The following is a 20,477-nucleotide window of genomic DNA, read 5'->3' on the forward strand; positions in this document are numbered from 1 at the left end:
GGTGGTTGAATTATGGCAAACATAAATATATATACACACACACAAACTCATTAACTTAAGTGTAAATATTTGAAGATTTTGCTTTTGCTGGCACTTGGCTGATAGTAAATAAATTCCTAACATCCCTTAGCTATGAGCGAAAGAAATAAATATAAGACGTAATTTTTGGAATATAACTACTTTTTAAAGAATAGCTAATCGATTAAATTGATATTTAATAATTAATCTAAAAATAAAACATAAAAACTGTCCTGTTAATGAATAAAAAAAAATTAATAATGAAAATTTAGCACATTATTGATTGTTGTATTATATTCGATATAAAAGATACCAAAACTCATTATTTAGTCTTTATTATACTGCAAGCCATTTAGCCTTAATCTTAATGTAATTTTCTTGTTACATCTCATTTAATTAAAGCGCTATAGAAATCATAATTAATTAAACATATAAATATGATGTTTAAAGACACAACGCAAGTTCACAGGTCATTTACTTGTGATATTCTTTGTCTTCAATTAAATTAAAATCTGCTTTTGTTCTGCAACAAAGAGTCCATAAATTGGATAATTTTTTTTAGATATGAGTTGCTTTTCCTTTTGTTTTTTTTTTTACTTTAAGTGAAATTTGTTAAGTACATCTTTACTTTACTGCAAAGCTTTAATATAGCAAGTACTAAGTGGCTAAGATTTGAGATTTCCCAGTTTATTTTTTTAGAAACTAGAAATAAACAAGTAAGAGTGTTATATTCGTCTGTGCCGAATCTTGCATACCCATCATCAATATGTGGGTATTTTATTGATAATAAAGTATTTTTTCTTTGATATATAGGTCAATTAAGAACTGATCCTTACAAAATTTGTTAGAAATATAAAACTTGTTTATTAATTACAGACCCTATCTAAAAAAGAGAAAAAAAAAATCCAGCAAAATAAAAAAAATAAATAACCCTAATCATCTCTTGAACTAAAAGAGTTAACTTGCACATGTAAGCATATTTTTTGTAGATCTTCTCAAGGACTATTTATTTTTTAAAATTCAGCACATTCGGATCATAAATGGATTTTTGGACATTCTTTTAAAAATTGTGAAACCCAAGCTGGCGGGTAATTTTCTAATTAAGAATAAAAAAACTTTATTTACAACTATGGTATCTTTTTTGACACCCACTGAAATTTTTCGGCAAAAATGTTCGTAGAATCTTTTAATACTTAAATGTCCTTTTTGAAAGGACTTTTTTTGATGTTCTCAAAAAAGGTCAAATTGACCCCTAAATAGGGGAGCTAGAGGGTAAGGACCTTCCACAAAACTTTTCCCCATAAAATTCCACAATATAACTCTGACAAGGAGAATTCTCTCAGACATTAATTTACAACATTGTTTTCATTACGTATAACGCTCCCTTCGATCAAAAAATTAAAATTTTGGCCCACTGTAAAAAAAAACGCAGACCAGCTGGACTATAAGTTTATTCTACACAAATGATTTACTTAACATGCCCTTTTAGAATTGTACGGTCGCTATTCTGTTCCAATTAAAAAAGTCTCAATTTGTTAGACAGTGTTATTATAAGACAACAATCATGAATTTTCTAGTCATTTTCTGAGGGCGATCTTGTATGGGGAATGTTGGCCCATTTTTGGCATATTTTACAGTATAATTTCAGAGTATTTCATGCAAATTTATATCAGGATTGCCGCATAATCAACATATTTATGACTACTTAAACAGTATTCCGTGGGGACAGTATGGGGGCTAGGTGATTTCCATATCAAACAAACCTTATCAACAAAGAGTATTTGTGGAAATAATCAGCTAGCTAGAACCTTTCATCGTGTTTTCATGAGACAAAAAGACGGACGGACGGACATAGCTATATCGTCTTAGAATCATATGAGAATCCAGAATATGTATACTTTTTGGTTCTACGACCAATATTTCAATATGTTACAAATGGAATAACAAAATCAGTATACCCCCATCTTTTTTGATGGTGGACATAAAAATGTGAGCTTTAAACATATGGGCAATTCCACGAGAATCGCGAGGGAGAAAAACCTTGAAACTTTTTTTCAAGATTATTTGAATATAAGAAAATAATAAAATGTTACTATGTGAAAGTATTTAGATCATATTACAACATTTTAAAGACAAAAACAAGTAAGAGAGCTATATTCGGCTGTGCCGAATCTTATATACCCTTCACCAAATTATACTTTAAAATAAAAATTTTAAATATTTTTAGGTAAACTAAATTTATATTTTTTTTTAAATTTTATATTTTTTTTAATTTAATTTTTTTTAATTTTTTTTTTTAATATTTAGTGAAAAAAAAATTTGTTGAAAAAAAAAATTCGGGTTAAAAATTATTTTTTCCGATTTTGACCCATTGTCGTTGCACAGGTCTTTGAAATATCTATCATTAGATATCCATATTGTCTATATTAATGATTTAGTAATACAGATATGGGTCAAAAATAGGTCAAAAAATCGATGTTGTCCTGGTTTTTTCCTTATATCTCAACCATTTGTGGACCGATTTTCTCGATTTTAAATAGCAGCCGAGCCGGAAGAATTTCGGAGATATTGATGTATCATTCGTGTATGTAAGTTATTTAAGGGCTTCAGAAAGTTGATTTCAACACACAGATGGACAGACGGACATGGCTATATCGACTCCGCTATCTATAACGATTCAGAATATATATACTTTGTGGGGTCGCAAATGAAAAATGTAGAAATTAAAAACGGACTGACAAACTTATATATACCCTTACCACTCATGGTGAAGGGTATAATAATAGTTTAAACTGACTATATTTAATTTTTGAATGTTTTAGGAATATTTTAGGCTAAAATTGCGGCGAAAACTAGGCTCCCAATTAGCTTGTAGTATGAAATGAATTTGACTTTGATGGTTTTTTTGCTATTGTCAAATTGTTTATTGAAACCGATATATGTATATTTTCTATTCATTTTTTTAGTTTTTGTATATATATATTTACAGAATATATATTGTATAGAAAAATCTGAAAAATCTGTCACGTACGATATTAAATTTTATTTATAATAAAATCATCCAAAGATTGTGTTTATTTAAATATGATGGATTGTAAAGGAAAAATATTTCGTTTAGTATAAGAAATTAAATGAAAACATAACGCCTCTCACGATTCGAATATTTTCGCATATTTCTACATGTTGCTCAAAATGAGTTCCGTTTTATGTCACGTAAGATATACCCTTATTTCGCTCAATATTTTGGACAACAATCTGAATGGAACATAAAGACCAAATAATTTTTCAGATACTCTTATTTTTGCAAAATCTATTCTACTCTATAGGCGTACAAATGTCATGTACGATGATATGGAATTGCCCATATGTATGTTGAAAGCAACTTTCCGTAGCCCCCAAATAACTTACGTATATGATTCATACATCAACATATAGGGAATTCTTCCGTCTCGGTTATTATTTAAAATCTAGACAAACGGCCAATGAATGACCGGGATATAAGGAATAAACCTGGACAACCTCGATTTTGACTTATTAAATTTTAAACACAGTTAAGACTTAATCAATATTCAATTTTATATAATTTGTATGCCAAAAATTCATTTAAACATTGATTATGCCTTAACTTTTTTTAAAATTTTGATAAGTTACCTGGCCTAATTCATTAATATAGACAATATGGATTTTTTTGTTATAAAATTTCTTTCACTAACAAAAATTTTAATTTTCTTATTTTAAATTTAAAAAAAAATTTAAAAATTAAAAAAGAAATTTAAAAAAAAAATTATTTTCGCTAATAAACTAAAAAAATATTTTGTTTACCTAAAAACCGATTTTTTTCACCATAAAAAATTAAAAAAAAAGGTTTAAAATAACAATTCGAAAAAAAAAATTGTTTCCAAAAAATGAAAAAAACCACTTTGGAAAAAAAAATTTTTTTGTTTACCTAAAAATATTTAAAATTTTAATTTGGAGGTTTAATTTGGTGAAGGGCATAGGGTACAACTAGAGGCGCAACTGAGAGTAACAATAATTATTATCTTCACACGTATTTGTGATATGTGAATTCAACATACTTGTGAGAGAATTAAACACATCAAAATACTTGAAATTTTAACTTTGATTTTCCGACTAAATACAGACCGAACCACTTTATTACATTTCTACACAATATTTGGCAATTTTTTTTAATACTTTGCAGGACGCTTTTATTTCCAAAACATATTAATTTTGCTCAAATGAAAAAAAATATTTTTTATTAATTTTTGACACTTAATTTTATTGTGGTAGAATTTAATTTATAGAACAGAGTTTCAATTTTTGGTATTGAAAATAGAACAAAATTTAAATAAATTAAAATTTAGACATTTTTATAGAACTCTGTGTGTCTGGTGAAAATTAAAAAGGCACCAATACAACCTCAAAACTATGTACTAATACATTCTCACGACTTAGGTTTTTGACAACAGACTTAGGTTTTATCCCTCTCAGTAACACTTCTATGGATATATTATTCTATGGTGAAGGGTATATAAGGGTATGGAATATAATTTCAGAAATGGAAATTATGTTGGATTTTCTTTGTGTGTGAAAATCAGTTGCTAATGCTTAGCAAATATGAAAGTCGTGGTGTAGTGATTAAGACGGTAGATTAACAAATACAAATTGTTGGAGTACGTGGGTTCAAGTCGTGTCCCAGACAAAACCAAATTATTTTATGTACATAAAACGCTTTATTGTAGGACACATTAAAACAGCTTATTTTTGAAACATCGCGAACAAAAATAAGTTTTTTTTTCAGTAGAATAATAAGTAGTCTATTCGTCAAATTTCATTTATTTTTCAGCTTGTTGCTAAGTAAAGGTTTTGCTGGGACTTTAATGTTTAAAGCATTTTGAAAAATTGTTGTTGTATAGTGTAAAAATCTCCCCGAATATGTTGGTTACTCTAGTGTATAGTTTGTTGAATAAAAAACTCGTTATCTGTTTTTGTACACAAATTCTTAAAAAATAGACATGTCTGCCATAAAAATATAAATACTTTTAAATAGTGGTTAAATTATGCTTTAAATTTAACAATGATTAAAGTACTTTATATATTTCTTTAGTAACAATAAAATTAAATAATAGCGATTACTATAATTATAAACTAATAACAAAACTAAGCTTAATGAAGTATGAACTTTATCACACATCAACATCTATTAAATCTGCAAAAAGATTGCATTAAATTAAAAAAATATTTCATATGAAAATTTATATCTACCTAACTAATATATAAAATATTTGCAGCTACATATGTATTATGTACAATGTTCTCATACACAATCATTTATCAAAAGATTGAAATGCAAATGAAATATCATACTTAGTACATAATGTATTAGGAATATCTTCATCGTATACATATTGTATTTTATTTGTGTGTGCATGTTTACGTAAGAGTATTTGGAAATAATCAAATCTAGTGCTCTATGTCAATGAACAAACAAAACAGAAAAATGATACTTGACATTTTCCAAATATTACACCATTTCCAAAATTAAATTAAATCATATCGCACTGGTTCCTCTAAAGAGGGTCAACTCAAAATTTTTAAATTTTCACTTTTTGCAAGAAATCGATGTGCAGTGGTCATATCATCTACCCACTGTAAAAATCTACTATCATTTTCTATACCCTTTCGCCAAAAAATACAGTTGTATCCGTACAGTTGTTTCATTGTAATGTAATGAAAAAAAAAATATTTTTTTGCTTCTACTGAACATTTTAAAATTTTGAGTTGACGCTCTTTAGAGGAACCAGTGCGATATATATGATTTCTACACTCATGTTAATGGTAACATAAACATATTATTGTTATGGCAATCATATATATAATTATATTGACCATATTAGTGTCAGAAAAACTTTGCAATATGTTCAAATGGTTATAACATGTATAACTATATTTATTCTCTGGGATAGGCAACAAACTGTTCCATATTACCTCTTATGGATTCCTCAACTTCCATAAATATAGGATAACTCTTTAGATTTTTTAAAGTTAATTCAATTTGTGAATTTAAACTGCTATCTCTATACCTGTTGATTCATAACTCTTAATATTGTTCTTTTTGAACTGTCAATTCCATTGAAAATGGTGTAATTTTGTAGTTTTGTGAATAAGCAGCACTCAGTCATACAATTCTGATGTTTAAGGAGGACAGTCGTTGCTGTTACCAGTATTCAATAGAAGTTGATGAATACAACAAAACAACAACAGAAAATAAAAATAAAAAATATAAAGATTTTAATGAAGCTGAAAGTAATAAAAAATCAAATTAAAGTGACGCTAAAAAGGTTCTACTGCTACAACATGAATAAAGATGACAAACAAGAAAGCTGTTTTGTAGTAAAAAATAAAAAATAAATAATTTGTTTTGCCATTATTTTCTACATATTTTTTTGCCAACATCTTAAAAACGAATCATTTTGAAAAACATTCATAAACTCACACTCATTGCAAGTAGACTCCAGAAATTAAAGAGACACACGGTTTAAATATAAAAAGGAACTTTGCTACCAAAAATAAAAAACAATTAAAAATTAAAACAAAAATCGAGATATAAAGTTATGACACAATTTAATAAATAATTAAATTAAAATGTAATGTAAAACGAAAGCGAAAAGTTAGCTAAACGTAAATCAAAAAAGAAAACTTACAACAGTAAAAATAGTGAAAAAAATATGTCGTCATCAACCTCAACATCAACAGTGCAAAAAGATTCATCGTTGGACTCTCAGGAGTCCAACAATCAAGATAAAACTCAATTATCTTTAACTCGTTGTAATAGTGTAGATAGTAAAGCACATTTAGTCTTGAATGTTTGTAAAACTGCCCAAGTAAAATACAACACAATACCTGCCTCAAAAGTGAATACGACTGGCAATAGCAATAGCAACATCAGCAGCAGCCGCACATTTAACAATACAACTACTGATACTAATATCCCCATAACACCCTCACCCACAACATCGCCAACAGCACCCTGCCCCCCTGTACATAGAAATTTAAACACAAAAAACTGTAGTAGCAGTAATAGCAATAATCATCATACAAATCTTCGCATTCATATAGATTCGGAGGGTGGCATATTGAATACAGCATTTATCGATAATGCATCATCATGTCCCATACATCGTACGCCCCACCACAAGGGACAACAGTGTACCGATGTATCGGGCGAAACGCCAACCATATATACCAGCCAATATAATGATGTTCAATTAAGACGTCATTCCGCATATGCAAAGGTCTATGGAGATACGGTTAATGATAATAAATGTAATTTAAATCAACATCAGCCACAGCAGCAACATCATCATATACAGCAGCGACCGGTATCCTTTGTCCAAACGATTGTTACCAATAATGGACATGTAACTTCGGTGCAGCAACATCAGCATCAGCCATCACATATTCAGCAGCCACCACACATCAAGGAATGTGATAATGGAAAAACACCACAAAAACGTACTTGGTTAAAGACAAAGAAGTAAGTTTTGACTTTGGTTTTGGCGGTCATAATTGTTATTTTTTTGTTTTTGTTGTGGACAATTGAATTTCCATTAACAACAATAATAAATTATAATGAACTTGCTTTGTTGAGTGTTTTTTCAGGAAGGGAATTTTTTTAGTGATTGTGACAAAAGGTCGTGTAAATAAAGCAATTATTTTTTTTAAGGAATTTCTTTAATTATGGCAAGAACAATTAAACAACATGTTTGATGTTTTCAAATGATAAACCAGTTTATTATGTTATAATATTTAATCCGCAAATCTGGAACTAGAATCTCTAATGAAAGCTTATCGAGGTCTTACCAACTCCATTTAAGTTGCCTTTAGACTTTAGATAAGAATTTCAGGGAGCAAATAAATTGAAAATTCATCGGTATAGTAAAAAAGTGCGATGCAAGTCGTTTGACTGTTGGTTTTTGCTTTCAAACGATCCGTACAATTTTTTTCTTTTATGAAAACTACTCGACCTATATGTCGAGCCCTTAGCGCCAAATTATCGTATGCGACAAAACACAAATTTTAAAGGAGAAGTTTTTTTTGATTATTTTGAAATTTATACATAGAATTAAAAATGTTATGATGCGATATAATATAATTTCGTTCAAGCTATTTGTCTATTTTTCAAAAATATTTAAAACTTTTGACAATTAAAAATTCATGGAATACTTTATAGAAAAATATGTCAAAAAATGTTTTATATTGGATTTTTGCATAGATAAAAATTTTTCGAATTGAAATTAAATTTTTATTATAAATTGTTTTTAATGAAATTTCACAGTTATGTAGATTTTTCTAATTAAAATGGACAAATAAAAACGAATTTTGAAATTTATTATCAGCAATCCCCCAATTCCCAAAAAAGTGTTGAAAAATTCCAAAAATGCTAATTTTTAGTTTTTTGGCTTAATATCCATACCAGGGTCGGGTTTATCAGGACCATTTACAAAATAATTAGAAACATATTGAGCCACCTATAATCGGTTACTATATTTTGATGTCGGATACGCGATTTGAGAATTTTTGCCCTAAAGTTTTATTTTACATAAAAAATAGGTGTTTTTTGAAAGGACCTGGTCCTCTCGGTAACAACAATTTTTAAATTGGTTTTCCTTTAAAATATTTTATCAAAACTTAGCTTTCAGAAAGCAGAAATTCCTTATATATCCTCTTAGAAATTTTTTGCGATAACTTAAAAAGAAAAAAATTTATTTTTTCCCAAAAAAATAGCGAAAATCGCTTTTTAAAAATTGTTTAAATTAAAATACATATAACTTTGGACTTAGTCATTATTTTTAAACAGTTCTTTCTCCATTTGACACATACATGTATTGTTAGCTTAATGAAGGAAAACTGGAGAAAATCGGGAAATATTTGGATAAACTGTTGTCAAAAAACTGGAGTAGGGTGGTAAAAATTTTGAAAATTTAATTTTCAAATGCGAATATCTCGAATAAAAATGTAACATACCCGAGGTGTCCTACTTTGAGGGCCTGGTGGGCCCAAGAGGTCCAAGTTCAAAACTTAAACTCGACAACACTTCTTCTTTGCGCATTTGAAATTTCATTCAAAACAATCTAACCATTTATATATGAAGCTGAAACGCTTAAACCTTTAGACAAATATCAGGAGTGATAAAGGTATTCATTTAGTTTATGTGTTGAGTTCGAAATGGTACTCCACCAATTTCCAATTCGAGTTACACATGGTACTCCAGTATTAATGTTGAGTTTTATATGGGGTTTACACAAATTAAAAAACACGCGATTAGTGCAAACGACGCACAGTGGCGCCTGTAGATAAAATGAAAACTTTCATCTGCACCTAAAAAATATGCTACTATATTAAAATCAGATTTTCGATTCAGAAGATATAACCCTTCAAAGTTGACTGATTTTCAGTGTTCAAAAAAACCGAAAATTTTTAGAATATTTGGTCCGTTTTCAGATAGAGTATTTCAAAAACTAGGTAACAGATAGTCTTTCTTTTCAATTCTTTAGATAGATATATTTATTAAGAAAGGAATAGAAAAGGTAATTCGATAAATTTCTATATTTTCAAAATAAGTTCTTTGATTATACCTTTACCTAATGCAAAAATATCCAGCTGCCCGTCCTTGCACCATTTTTAGCTGGAGATAAAATTTTGAAAAAAGACATGGTTCCAAAAAAGTGAGGACAATTTATGACATATAACGGTGAATACTCATTCGATATATGTACCTTCTTTTACGATTGTGATCAATATTTTACAAACAAATTTTAAAATTAAAAAATTTTTCTGAAATATTTTATATCCATTTGATTTTTCTGAATTAGAATCTGAATTAGTATCAAGGTTATATTCGTCTAAAAATTAATTGGAACTTGAATGTAGACAATTGGCAACAATATGTATTAAAGGGTTAAACATTTTTTTTTTTTAATATTTTCTGGAATAATTTTAAAATTGATTTTTTCACAAATTTAAACTTTGCTAACCCATAAGTAGGCATCTAAAAGTCGTAGAACTCTATTCGAATACTCATTTCATAGCAACCTATGAAATAAGTGTTTCAAATTAGTGTTTTTCATATGCCTTATTTAATTTTAAATTTTTAATTATCTCATTTGGTTCTAAAGTTATGATTTTTGCAACGAAAAAACTCAAGCGGCGCCAATGTATTCTACGCCTGTTCTATGTCGCTACGTAGAATAAGAGCGAAATCCAAATTTTCGAAGACAAAAAACAAAAAAGTGTGTGATTGATTACCCATCAAAAATAATGACAATGACGAGCGAGTTGTTGATCAACCCAGACTTACTTTGCGACTGATCCATATGATACGACTTGATAATTTGTTTTGAAAAATTGTAATAAAATTAAGAAATCCAAATTTCTAACTCAATATCAGATGATTTCATTACAAATTAAGTTTAGAAGATCCCATTCGTACATTTCTACACAAACATTTGACAGATCATATACATGTGGGACAGTGTGCTTTAATATGCCTTTACACGATCACATTTTACAATACACTTTTGGAACAATATCATATTAAAGTGAGTTTTTTGTAGCTTTAATATAGCAAGAGTGCAATATGTTTATATGAGATACGGATTTCTGATACTTTTCAAAAAACTATTATACAAACGGTTGGGATATTATTTCTGTTACCGTCCCACAAGTGTGAGTAAAATACGATGTAAGGAAGCTTTAATTACATGACTTCTCGTGCAAAACATCTTTTTTATATAATTTTGACATGCTGAACACAAATATAACAAATATTTTCAAATCGTACAGTCAGTGTTCAAGAAATTTCCCCTTTTAAATTTTCACTAAAAAACCGTACTTTTTAATTGTTTTATATCAGGAATGTGGAGTTTATTAAGGTTTTAAAATCTACGGAAGTTGAGCTCCTAAAACATTTTTTAATTTGATATTAGTGTTGTTTAGTTTGGAAGGGGTGTGCACATGTGCACTACCATAAGATTCATTGTGATTCCCATCAAGAGTCAAGATGAAAAGAAAAAGTATGCCATTCCTGAAAAATGGGGACATAAAGAAAATAAAGAAGAAGAAGACAGGTAGTGTCTTAGAGATAGCAAAAGAAGAAATAAAAAGAAAAATCCAAATTTGCAGCCAACGTATTTCCCTGAGGTTGGTTACCTAGTCATATTTGTGAACAGCATGCTAAAATTATATTTTATAAAAAATATGTTTTTTTTACGAGGAGTCCTTCTAAAAAATGTTACTTTGTATAAGTAGTAGTCTTTTATTTTTTTGATTTTTCGTGTATTTTGAATGTCGTAAATTGAATTTCAAATCAATTCCATTCAAACCGTACCTGAATTTCACAAATTTGTTCGATATAGAAAACCTTTTTCGAAAAATTAAGTTCAATATGTTTACTTTTATGCAGACTATCCTGTATTCGTTAAAGATTAGGTTAGATTCAAAGTGCGCTAAGTTCCATTGTAATACCCATTTTAGACACATATTTGCCTGCAGCTGGTGATAACATGTTGGCTGGATGAAGGAGTGAATAGTGTTTGCTCCCTCAATTGTGAAATAAGCAATAGGGAGCCCAAATGTCTAATCTGAAGTCTCAAAAACCAGTCATCGACAAATAGAGTATTCAAAAACTGTAACCGATAACTGGTTAACCATTTTTTTCTGCTATAGAAACCGACTAGTTCAGAATATTTGATATTTCCGAATAGTTCGCCTGCTTCTTATACTTTTTGTCAAAATTTACAAGTTTTGGTATTAAAAATCTATTGAGGGTAGTCATTTCAAAAAATGGAAATTTACACTCTGATTTTTTTACACTTTTAAAAAACAAAAACAAGAAAAAAATCAGAAAAAAAGTTGTATTTTTTTTGTGGAATTTTGTTCAAGTTTTTGTTGTATAAAAGTGTAAAAAAATCAGAGTGTAATTTTCCATGAACAAATTAATAAATAATTAAACAGAGCCTATTTCCGAAAATAAAAAATATAAACTTTTTGATTCGAACACTGATTACGACGTATTATTTTCTTTTATTGAACCATTTTATTAGGAATATTTAGAAATCCTTCGTCGTCTTCAAAAAAAAAACATATTAATAATAACACAGTGATAAAAAGTGAACGAAAATATGTTGCAATTCTGTCTGGTTGGAGTTTATAGAGTACGGAAATGCCTATATATTTTCGTGATCACTTTCTTAATTAGTTTATTGTGTTTAAAACATATGAATTTTAAACAGAAAATTTCTACAAAATAGTTTGAAAAATAGCTGAGTTACGGTAGTTTAAAGTCATGCTCCCAACTAAATAAAACTAAAGAAATGTTTAAAAAAAAATAAACGAAAAAGTCGGAAAACAAGTTGACTCAAATTTTAGTATAACTAATTCTTAAGTGTTTTGAAAAGCCACTTTACAGAAAAAAGTCAATTGCCATTTTAATTACCACATACGTCAATACAATTATTATTTTTAAATTAAAAAGGCATCAGCGACACAAATTGGTTTATTTACAAAATTTCAAAAATTAACTAAAATTGAGATCCACTGTAATGAAATAAAATGTGTTAAGCAGTATGACGAGAATTAATTAAAAAAAATAATAATAATAAATTACAATTAATTAACACTGGTCGTTATAACAATCTTTCTTAAAGCACAAAAATCTATGAAACTCAAATTAATCTCAGAAGTTTTATACGGATAACAAATATAAAAATGAAACAATTATAAACAAAATAAAATATAAGTACTTTTGTCATAAAATATTGTATATATTATCAACAATTCGAAAGAATTATTTGTTTAGAATTTTAATTAAAACTTTTACCACTCACATCTATTTATGTAAGTTCAACTGAATTACAAACATATACCTAACATTTTTTTCTACATCTCTTCTTTGCTTAAACATTTAATTAATTTAAAACTTTTCTCTTCTTTCTTTTACACTTACAGTTCCCAAAACAATTTGTGCAATGGCGGCATATCCGGTAATCATATATTGGCACCCAAAATACCCAATAACTGCAGCCCAAATGGACAGAAAAAAGGCACAGTATCATTATCTCATTTGCCACAACGACCTCCGGTCGATATTGAATTTACGGAAATTTCCTATTCAGTATCGGAGGGACGACGGCGTGGCTTTAAAACAATATTGAAGGGAGTATCGGGTAAATTTCGTAATGGTGAATTGACAGCGATTATGGGACCGTCGGGAGCGGGCAAAAGTACACTTATGAATATTTTAGCAGGATACAAGTAAGTTTATTACTATTTTTTTCATACTTTTAAGGTTTCCTTGGTAATTATTTCTTAGTAAAATGAAAAAGAGAAATTACAAAAGATATAAAAAAACAAAGACACTTGAAAGGTTAAAGTTGTTAATCTTTAACTTATTCCTTTTTTTGTCTGTTGTTTGCTACATTGTGAAGTGTTGCGGCTGTTGCTGTCGAAATTTTTCTTTACTAAGATTTTCTTAGAATGGTTGGTTTCCTTTCAAATAATTTCTTTTCTTTTTTTTCCTATGAATCTTTTTTCTGTATAACTTCAAACATTCTCTTGTAATAAATATGTATGTGTTTGCATGTGAAAGCGTTTTTCAACATTTTCTTCCAAATTCCTTTCTTTTGCCAGTATTTTTCATTCGCAGAGATCTGATTTGTTGTCTTAGTACAGTGAAGTGGAAGACAAATCGTGCAATTTACATACTTTGTTTAATGTAAATGTAACTTTAGTTAAGCGAAATAATAGGCAAAAGGATGATTTATTTGTACGTAGAACTTTTTCTAATTTATAGAAAATAACATAAAATGAATCGTCGAAGGAATAACCAAATAAATCTTTATACCTACCATATAAAAAGATATAGAGTATATTGATTTTGACTCTTCCATTTGTATCATATCCACAAAAGTATATATTTTGTATCCCCATAAGATTCTAACAAGATCAAGATACAGTAGAAGACAAAAGTGTTCACAAAAAGTCGCGAAATTTTTGTATTACAGAAGAATTTTATTATTCACTATGTATATGAAAAATATTAATCAATTTTAAAAGAGTATCAATTTACTAACTTATACATTACACAAAATCCAAATTTAAAAATTGGATTAAATATAATATTCTACATTTAAAACAAAAGTCGGTGTGAACAGTTTTGTCCCTTGTTTCAAAAACAGTGTAATTTTAAAATTAATATTCTGTATGACCACCACTGATTTTTTTACAGCTTTGATTCTTTCTGGCATACTATTTAAAAGATTTTCTGAAATGTTTGGGCTTATATTTTGCCATGCTAGAATTGCTCGCTCCCACAATTCAACTACAGGTCTTCGAAAGTCTTTTTCGGCAAAAATTTTCCGTTTCAAAATTATCCAAAGGTGCTCGATAGGGTTTAAATCTGTGGACTGGGAAGGCTATTCGAGCAGTTTTGCACTCATAATACCATTGATACGCCGAAGTATACCGGGCTCATTGTCACTAAATCATCCCCAAACCATGATTAATCCAATTTCATAGTTTCATTTCAAATCAAAAATTACTAAAATGTGAGAGATTCATAATTACTTTAAGATAAATTATTTTGCGTCAAAAGAGACAATTCACATTTCTTCATGTGAGGTCATATAACTCTCGGTTCATATGAAACCAACCAGCACTTCCAATAAATCAGTTTGGTAGCTCGGTGATACAGCTTTGAAATCAACGAGATATACATATAGGTTTGAGTGCCTAAGGAGCTGAACAGACACACATAAGTCCAATCGATTTGTTATCATGTATCACAATTGCCGATTTTCTCTATATAAGAGCGCATTCATCAAATTCTCGCGTAATCGCGAATAATTTCCACGAATGACCGGATTGCCTGTATGTGAGTAAACATATCGTCTTTAAGTAGGAGACTGTTCAAATACATGTCAAGAGTTGACGTTTCCGAAACAATAGTACCAGCTTGCCTCGCAGCTTTGATTATAAATCTCCGACTGAAGTCCAATCAAATGCCGAAGTTCTCTTTATAAGAGCGCATTTTACAAACCAACTAGATAATTATGGACAGCAGTCAGTGAATTGGTTTCATAAAATTCTCTCGTAATTCCAAACAATTTCCTCGAATGACCGGATTGCCTGTATGTGAGTAAACGTCTTGTCTTTAAGCAGCATACTACCCAAATACAGGTCAAGAGTTTAAGAGTAGCATTGATTATAGCATAAATCTTCACCTGATATACTATACATATGAGAGATATCGAGAGCTCAAGTTCATCAGAGAATATTCTCGAACCAGTTCCCATATCATTTTTCGTTAGTCAGAAAGGATTCGTCGAAATACATTCGGTTGGATTTGTAATCCGTCAGCCTCTTCAAGTTTAATCTGAACGATTTGATGTTGAAAAAGAGGGAAACCAAATCTTGCATTGCGGCGAGATGTGTATCTGAATCCACTGCAATCTAGCAAACAAGTGTGCCATTGGTATAAATTAGTCAGATTAACGTTGTGTATATCCTGTGTACATCTTTTCCCAAAATCCTTCTATTCCCAGTGTCACTGTACACTTCTTCTAATCTAATCTTATCTTATCTCCGCTTGTAAAGTACTTATCAAACAAAATTATTTTTTAATGATAAACTTTGAATTTTTGAAAAAAAAATGTTAATATCGCTTTAAAAATTCCGAATTAGTCATTTTTAAAATCCTTATCAAATAAGTAAAAATATTAAATTCGTTCAAAAGATCTTTGAGAAAGCTTAATTTTTGTAGAAATTTATCCATTTTTCAAACTTATTTCAAATGTTTGGCATTGATTAATTGTCACGACTAGGAAAACTGAGATATTGCCAAAAAAATCGGAATTTATTAGAAATAAGAATATTTGTAAACCATTTGCCGAAGATATTGGTAAAAATTAAATAAATTCAAGGTGAACAAGTAAGAGAGCTATATTCGGCTGTGCCAAATCTTATATATTCCTTACCAAATTATACTTCAAAATATAAATTTTAAATATTTTTAGGTAAACAAAATTATTTTTTTTTTAAATTTTTGGAAAAAAATTTTTTTCGAATTGTTTTTTAAAATTTGTTTTTTCAATTTTTTTTTTAATATTTAGCGAAAAAAACTTTTGGTGGAAAAAAAACCGTGTAAAAAAATATTTTTTCCGATTTTGACCCATTGTAGGTCCAACATACTATGGTCTTATATACGTCGTTGCAAAGATCTTTGAAATATCTGTCATTAGATATCCAAAATAGGTCAAAAATCGAGGCTGTCCTGGTTTTTTCCTTATATCCTTATATTTATGTATGATGTATGAATCGTGTATGTAAGTTATTTGGGGGCTTCGGAATATTTTTTCAACAAAAAAAAACAGACGGACTGACGGACATGGCTTAATCGACTCCGCTATCTATAAGAATCCAGAATATATGTATATACTTTATGGGGTCGGAAAAGAATATTGTGGAAATTACAAACGGAATTACAAACTTCTATATGTATATTAGGCCGGGTCGATTTGTATGGAGGATCAAAAAGTAAAAAATCGTAGGATCTAAAAAGATCTAAAAAGTAAATAGGATTTGATTTTAGACCTATGGTTTCTTGAGGAAAATTTCATAGAATTTTCCATAGAATGCGTTTCTGCTATACGAATGTATATACTTCTCACGAGGATAAACAATAATTTCTTTAACTTCCCACTGCTTTATATGCATACAAATATCCATATCCATATTTGTATAAGTTACAAGCTGTAAAAAGTGTTTCTTCCAAGAGGTGGTTGACTTTGACACCTTTTATGCTAATAGGGTGTTTACAACTTTAATTTTCTTAAAGCCTATGTCCTACTCTACGATTCGTTTAGAATATTTAATACCACTTTTTTCGGTCAACCTTACTGTGCAGCAATACATTCCAAATTTGACAACATTACTAGCTAATAATCCATGAGTAAATCAGTATCATCCATTGATGATCCATTCCTCGGTATCCATTTAGTCTGACATGGAGTATAGTCTTAAACAAGTTCCCGTATTAGGTAGTCATGAACGATTTATCGAAATTCCAGTCGAACCTTCAAGTTTGTTTGTTGATTTCATTTCTAAAACGAAGTCTTCATTTGCAAGACTTAATCCAATCCAGCATGATATCCAAAATGTTTTGCGAACTAGATCTTTAGGTCTAGTTCTCTAGCACATAATTTCGCCGTAGATAAGTGTTAGTCTAAGCAACCGTCGCGACGCGTCGAAGTAATGAGTGAGCATGATTTGTTGGTTAATTTCATATCTAAAACGATGACTTCATTTGCCAGACTTGTTGAGGGGTAGAGCTTGCTTATAATGGGGAGCCCAATCTAGCATGGTATTCAGAATGTTTTTGGAAATAAATCTTTTGGTATAACAAACTTGTTTAGGATCACGAGATTGTAGTCACCGCTCTCTATGAGATAAATTCGCCGTAGCTAAGTATTAGTCTAACCAATTATTGAAGTCATGAGTGAGCCGTTTAAATAATAACATAAAACTTTTCACACTCACTGTCTATGTTTTTACATAAACCAACACAACGATGTAAATATATAAGAATTTATATATACTATTTACTTACATATATTTAAAGCACATAAATATATCCATCTTAAACCACATCCAACACTTGTCCGTCCACATGTCGTTAGCATACGTTTTTGTTTGTCTTGTCTTGAGATATCAAACAGAAAAAATATCTCTGTTTGTTTTTTAAGCCAAAAAAGAATTATACTCGTCTTCATACTTATTTGCTTTAAAAGGCTTATAACATAAAGTTAACAAAAGAAAAAACGACTTCTACATACATACTAAATATGTGTACTTGTGTATATATTTCTTATTAAATATTAAATCAGTTTTTTATGGATGGTATTTTTATGACAACGAAAAAGATTTAGAACTCTTGCAATAGAATAGAATTTATAATTCATTCACACATAAATGTTAAATGTGGTTACTTTGAATGTCATGTTCTTTGGATGTTTCATGATTTCCTGATAAAATGAAATGTTTAATTTCATTTAAATACTTTAAAATCAAAATAATGAAAATTTTGAAATAAAACTTACAAACAAAACTTTAAGATCAAGTTTTTATTTATGGAACGAAACGAAAAATGGCCTATCAGTGAGGAAAAGCTTTAGATAATGGAAGATATATTTTTTGAGATGTTCTTTAAACGGATTATAATGAAAATTTATTGAAATCAGAGTAAAAATTGTATAAGTAAGTAGTTAAAAAGTTATACACAAATGAAGTTGAGATTGAGAAATTTACCACCATTTTTATATAAAATTTTAATTTGAACCTCGATAAAAGCCAAACCAAAATGAATTTAAAATCTTTGAGTAACTTTGAATTTTGTATGACCATAAAAAACCATAAATATCTTTATAATAATTTTTATTTGATTTTCTTTTATTTTAGAACCTCTCAATTAAGCGGCTCAGTTTTGATTAATGGCAAAGAACGTAACCTCAGACGTTTTCGCAAACTCTCCTGCTACATTATGCAGGACGATGTGCTCATTGCTAATCTTTCGGTGCGTGAGGCCATGATGGTGTCGGCAAACCTTAAGTTGGGCAAGAACATGAATCTGGCTGCCAAGAAAGTTGTAGTGGACGAAATACTGGAAACAATTGGTATGATCGAATCAAGCAATACAAAGACATGTAATCTCTCCGGGGGACAACGAAAACGGCTGTCAATTGCTTTGGAGTTGGTCAACAATCCACCCGTTATGTTTTTCGATGAGCCCACCTCGGGCCTAGACAGTTCGACGTGCTTCCAATTGATATCGCTGTTAAAGTCCCTGGCCAGAGGAGGTCGCACCATAGTCTGCACTATTCATCAGCCTTCGGCTAGATTATTTGAGAAATTCGATCATTTGTATATGCTGGCCGAGGGTCAGTGCATGTACGAGGGCAGAGTTAGGGCATTAGTGCCCTTTCTATCCTCTCTGGGCTACGATTGTCCTTCGTATCATAATCCCGCCGATTATGTATTGGAGGTGGCTAGCGGCGAGTATGGAGAGTGTGTGCCAAAACTGGTGGCAGCCGTTAAGAGTGGCGTATGCAAGAAATACAGTCACAAAAACTATGGCCTAGACTTATCCAAAGATATTAACAATGATATTATCAAGGGGAATGGCAATGCAGCCAATGGTGGCAACTCAACAAATACCACCTCGGTGACCATGGAGGATGAAAAGCTGAAGCTAGATGAACCCACAACAGCTGCTGCATTAGAGCTTAATTCGAGCATTTTAAAACCACCGAAATTGGAATCACAGAATAGTCAACAATCCGATTGTTCTGTCATCAATTTACCACGCAACGATAATGGTGATGATAGTTGTAGTTATAGTTCTAAGGCCGCTCAAAGTACTAATGCTGTTGCTAATGTTGCAGGTGCGGGAGGCGGTACTGCTGGCGGAGGAGGAGGTGGTGGAGGCGGCAATTCTAGCACTAATGGTGCTGGCTGTACTACATCTTTATTGGATTCACATGAATCGGTTATAACGCTGCCGAATAAATCCGGTTTTCCCACCAGTGGTTGGACACAATTTTGGATTTTGCTCAAACGTTCCTTTGTCACCATTATGCGCGATCGCATGTTAACACACATGCGTCTGGCTTCGCACATAATTGTGGGAGCCATTATTGGCATGATCTATTATGATGTGGGCAATGATGCTTCTAAGGTAATGAGTAATGCCGGTTGTATATTCTTTACAACACTATTTACCATGTTTACGGCCATGATGCCCACAATATTGACATGTAAGTTGGATGTTTTATTAATATTGTTATACATTTAAATTAAATCATGTGTTTTGCTTAATAATTTCTAGTCCCTACGGAAATGTCGGTATTTGTAAGGGAGCATCTAAACTATTGGTATTCTCTAAAGGCGTTTTATTTTGCCAAAACTATGGCGGATTTACCATTTCAGGTAAGAATGAAAATATAATTTTAAACAATTTTGCAGACATCGTGAAAGTATCTTGAAATTTATAAATTTTCTTTCTTTCTACCAGATTGTCTTCTCTAGTGTTTATGTCATCGTTGTCTATTATTTAACATCACAGCCCATGGAACCACAGCGTTTAACAATGTTTGTGGTCATATGTGTATTAACATCATTGGTGGCCCAGTCGCTGGGCCTGCTCATAGGTGCTGGTATGAATATAGAAGCTGGAGTATTTTTAGGGCCAGTAACAACAATACCAACCATATTATTTTCGGGATTCTTTGTTAATTTTGATACCATACCGGGATATTTACAATGGGTGACATATGTGAGTTATGTACGATACGGTTTTGAAGGTATGTTTAAAAAAAAATTTTAAAATAATCCCTTGAATTAATAAT

General features: G+C 30.2%; 2 protein-coding genes across 3 annotated transcripts in view; both read left to right on the plus strand.

The window, feature by feature from the left end:
- The window catches only part of Atet (ABC transporter expressed in trachea), a 126,944-nt gene that overhangs the window by 102,867 nt on the left and 3,600 nt on the right, over window positions 1-20,477 (plus strand). Inside the window, exons 3-7 of one of the 2 annotated variants that reach the window (XM_065502707.1) lie at window positions 13,027-13,332; window positions 18,532-19,448; window positions 19,515-19,886; window positions 19,958-20,058; window positions 20,144-20,432. In XM_065502707.1, coding sequence (XP_065358779.1) covers window positions 13,027-13,332; window positions 18,532-19,448; window positions 19,515-19,886; window positions 19,958-20,058; window positions 20,144-20,432 — 1,985 coding nt within the window. Of the gene's footprint in view, window positions 1-13,026; window positions 13,333-18,531; window positions 19,887-19,957; window positions 20,059-20,143; window positions 20,433-20,477 lie in introns of both variants that reach the window. The other variant, XM_065502706.1, reaches the window with a different exon arrangement.
- LOC135952546 (uncharacterized) lies at window positions 6,746-7,559 on the plus strand. Its single transcript, XM_065502548.1, has one exon. It carries the CDS (start codon window positions 6,747-6,749, stop codon window positions 7,557-7,559), a length of 813 nt encoding a protein of 270 aa, XP_065358620.1. The 5' UTR covers window position 6,746.

Source organism: Calliphora vicina, chromosome 2 (assembly GCF_958450345.1).
Source record: "Calliphora vicina chromosome 2, idCalVici1.1, whole genome shotgun sequence".
Taxonomy (NCBI): domain Eukaryota; kingdom Metazoa; phylum Arthropoda; class Insecta; order Diptera; family Calliphoridae; genus Calliphora; species Calliphora vicina.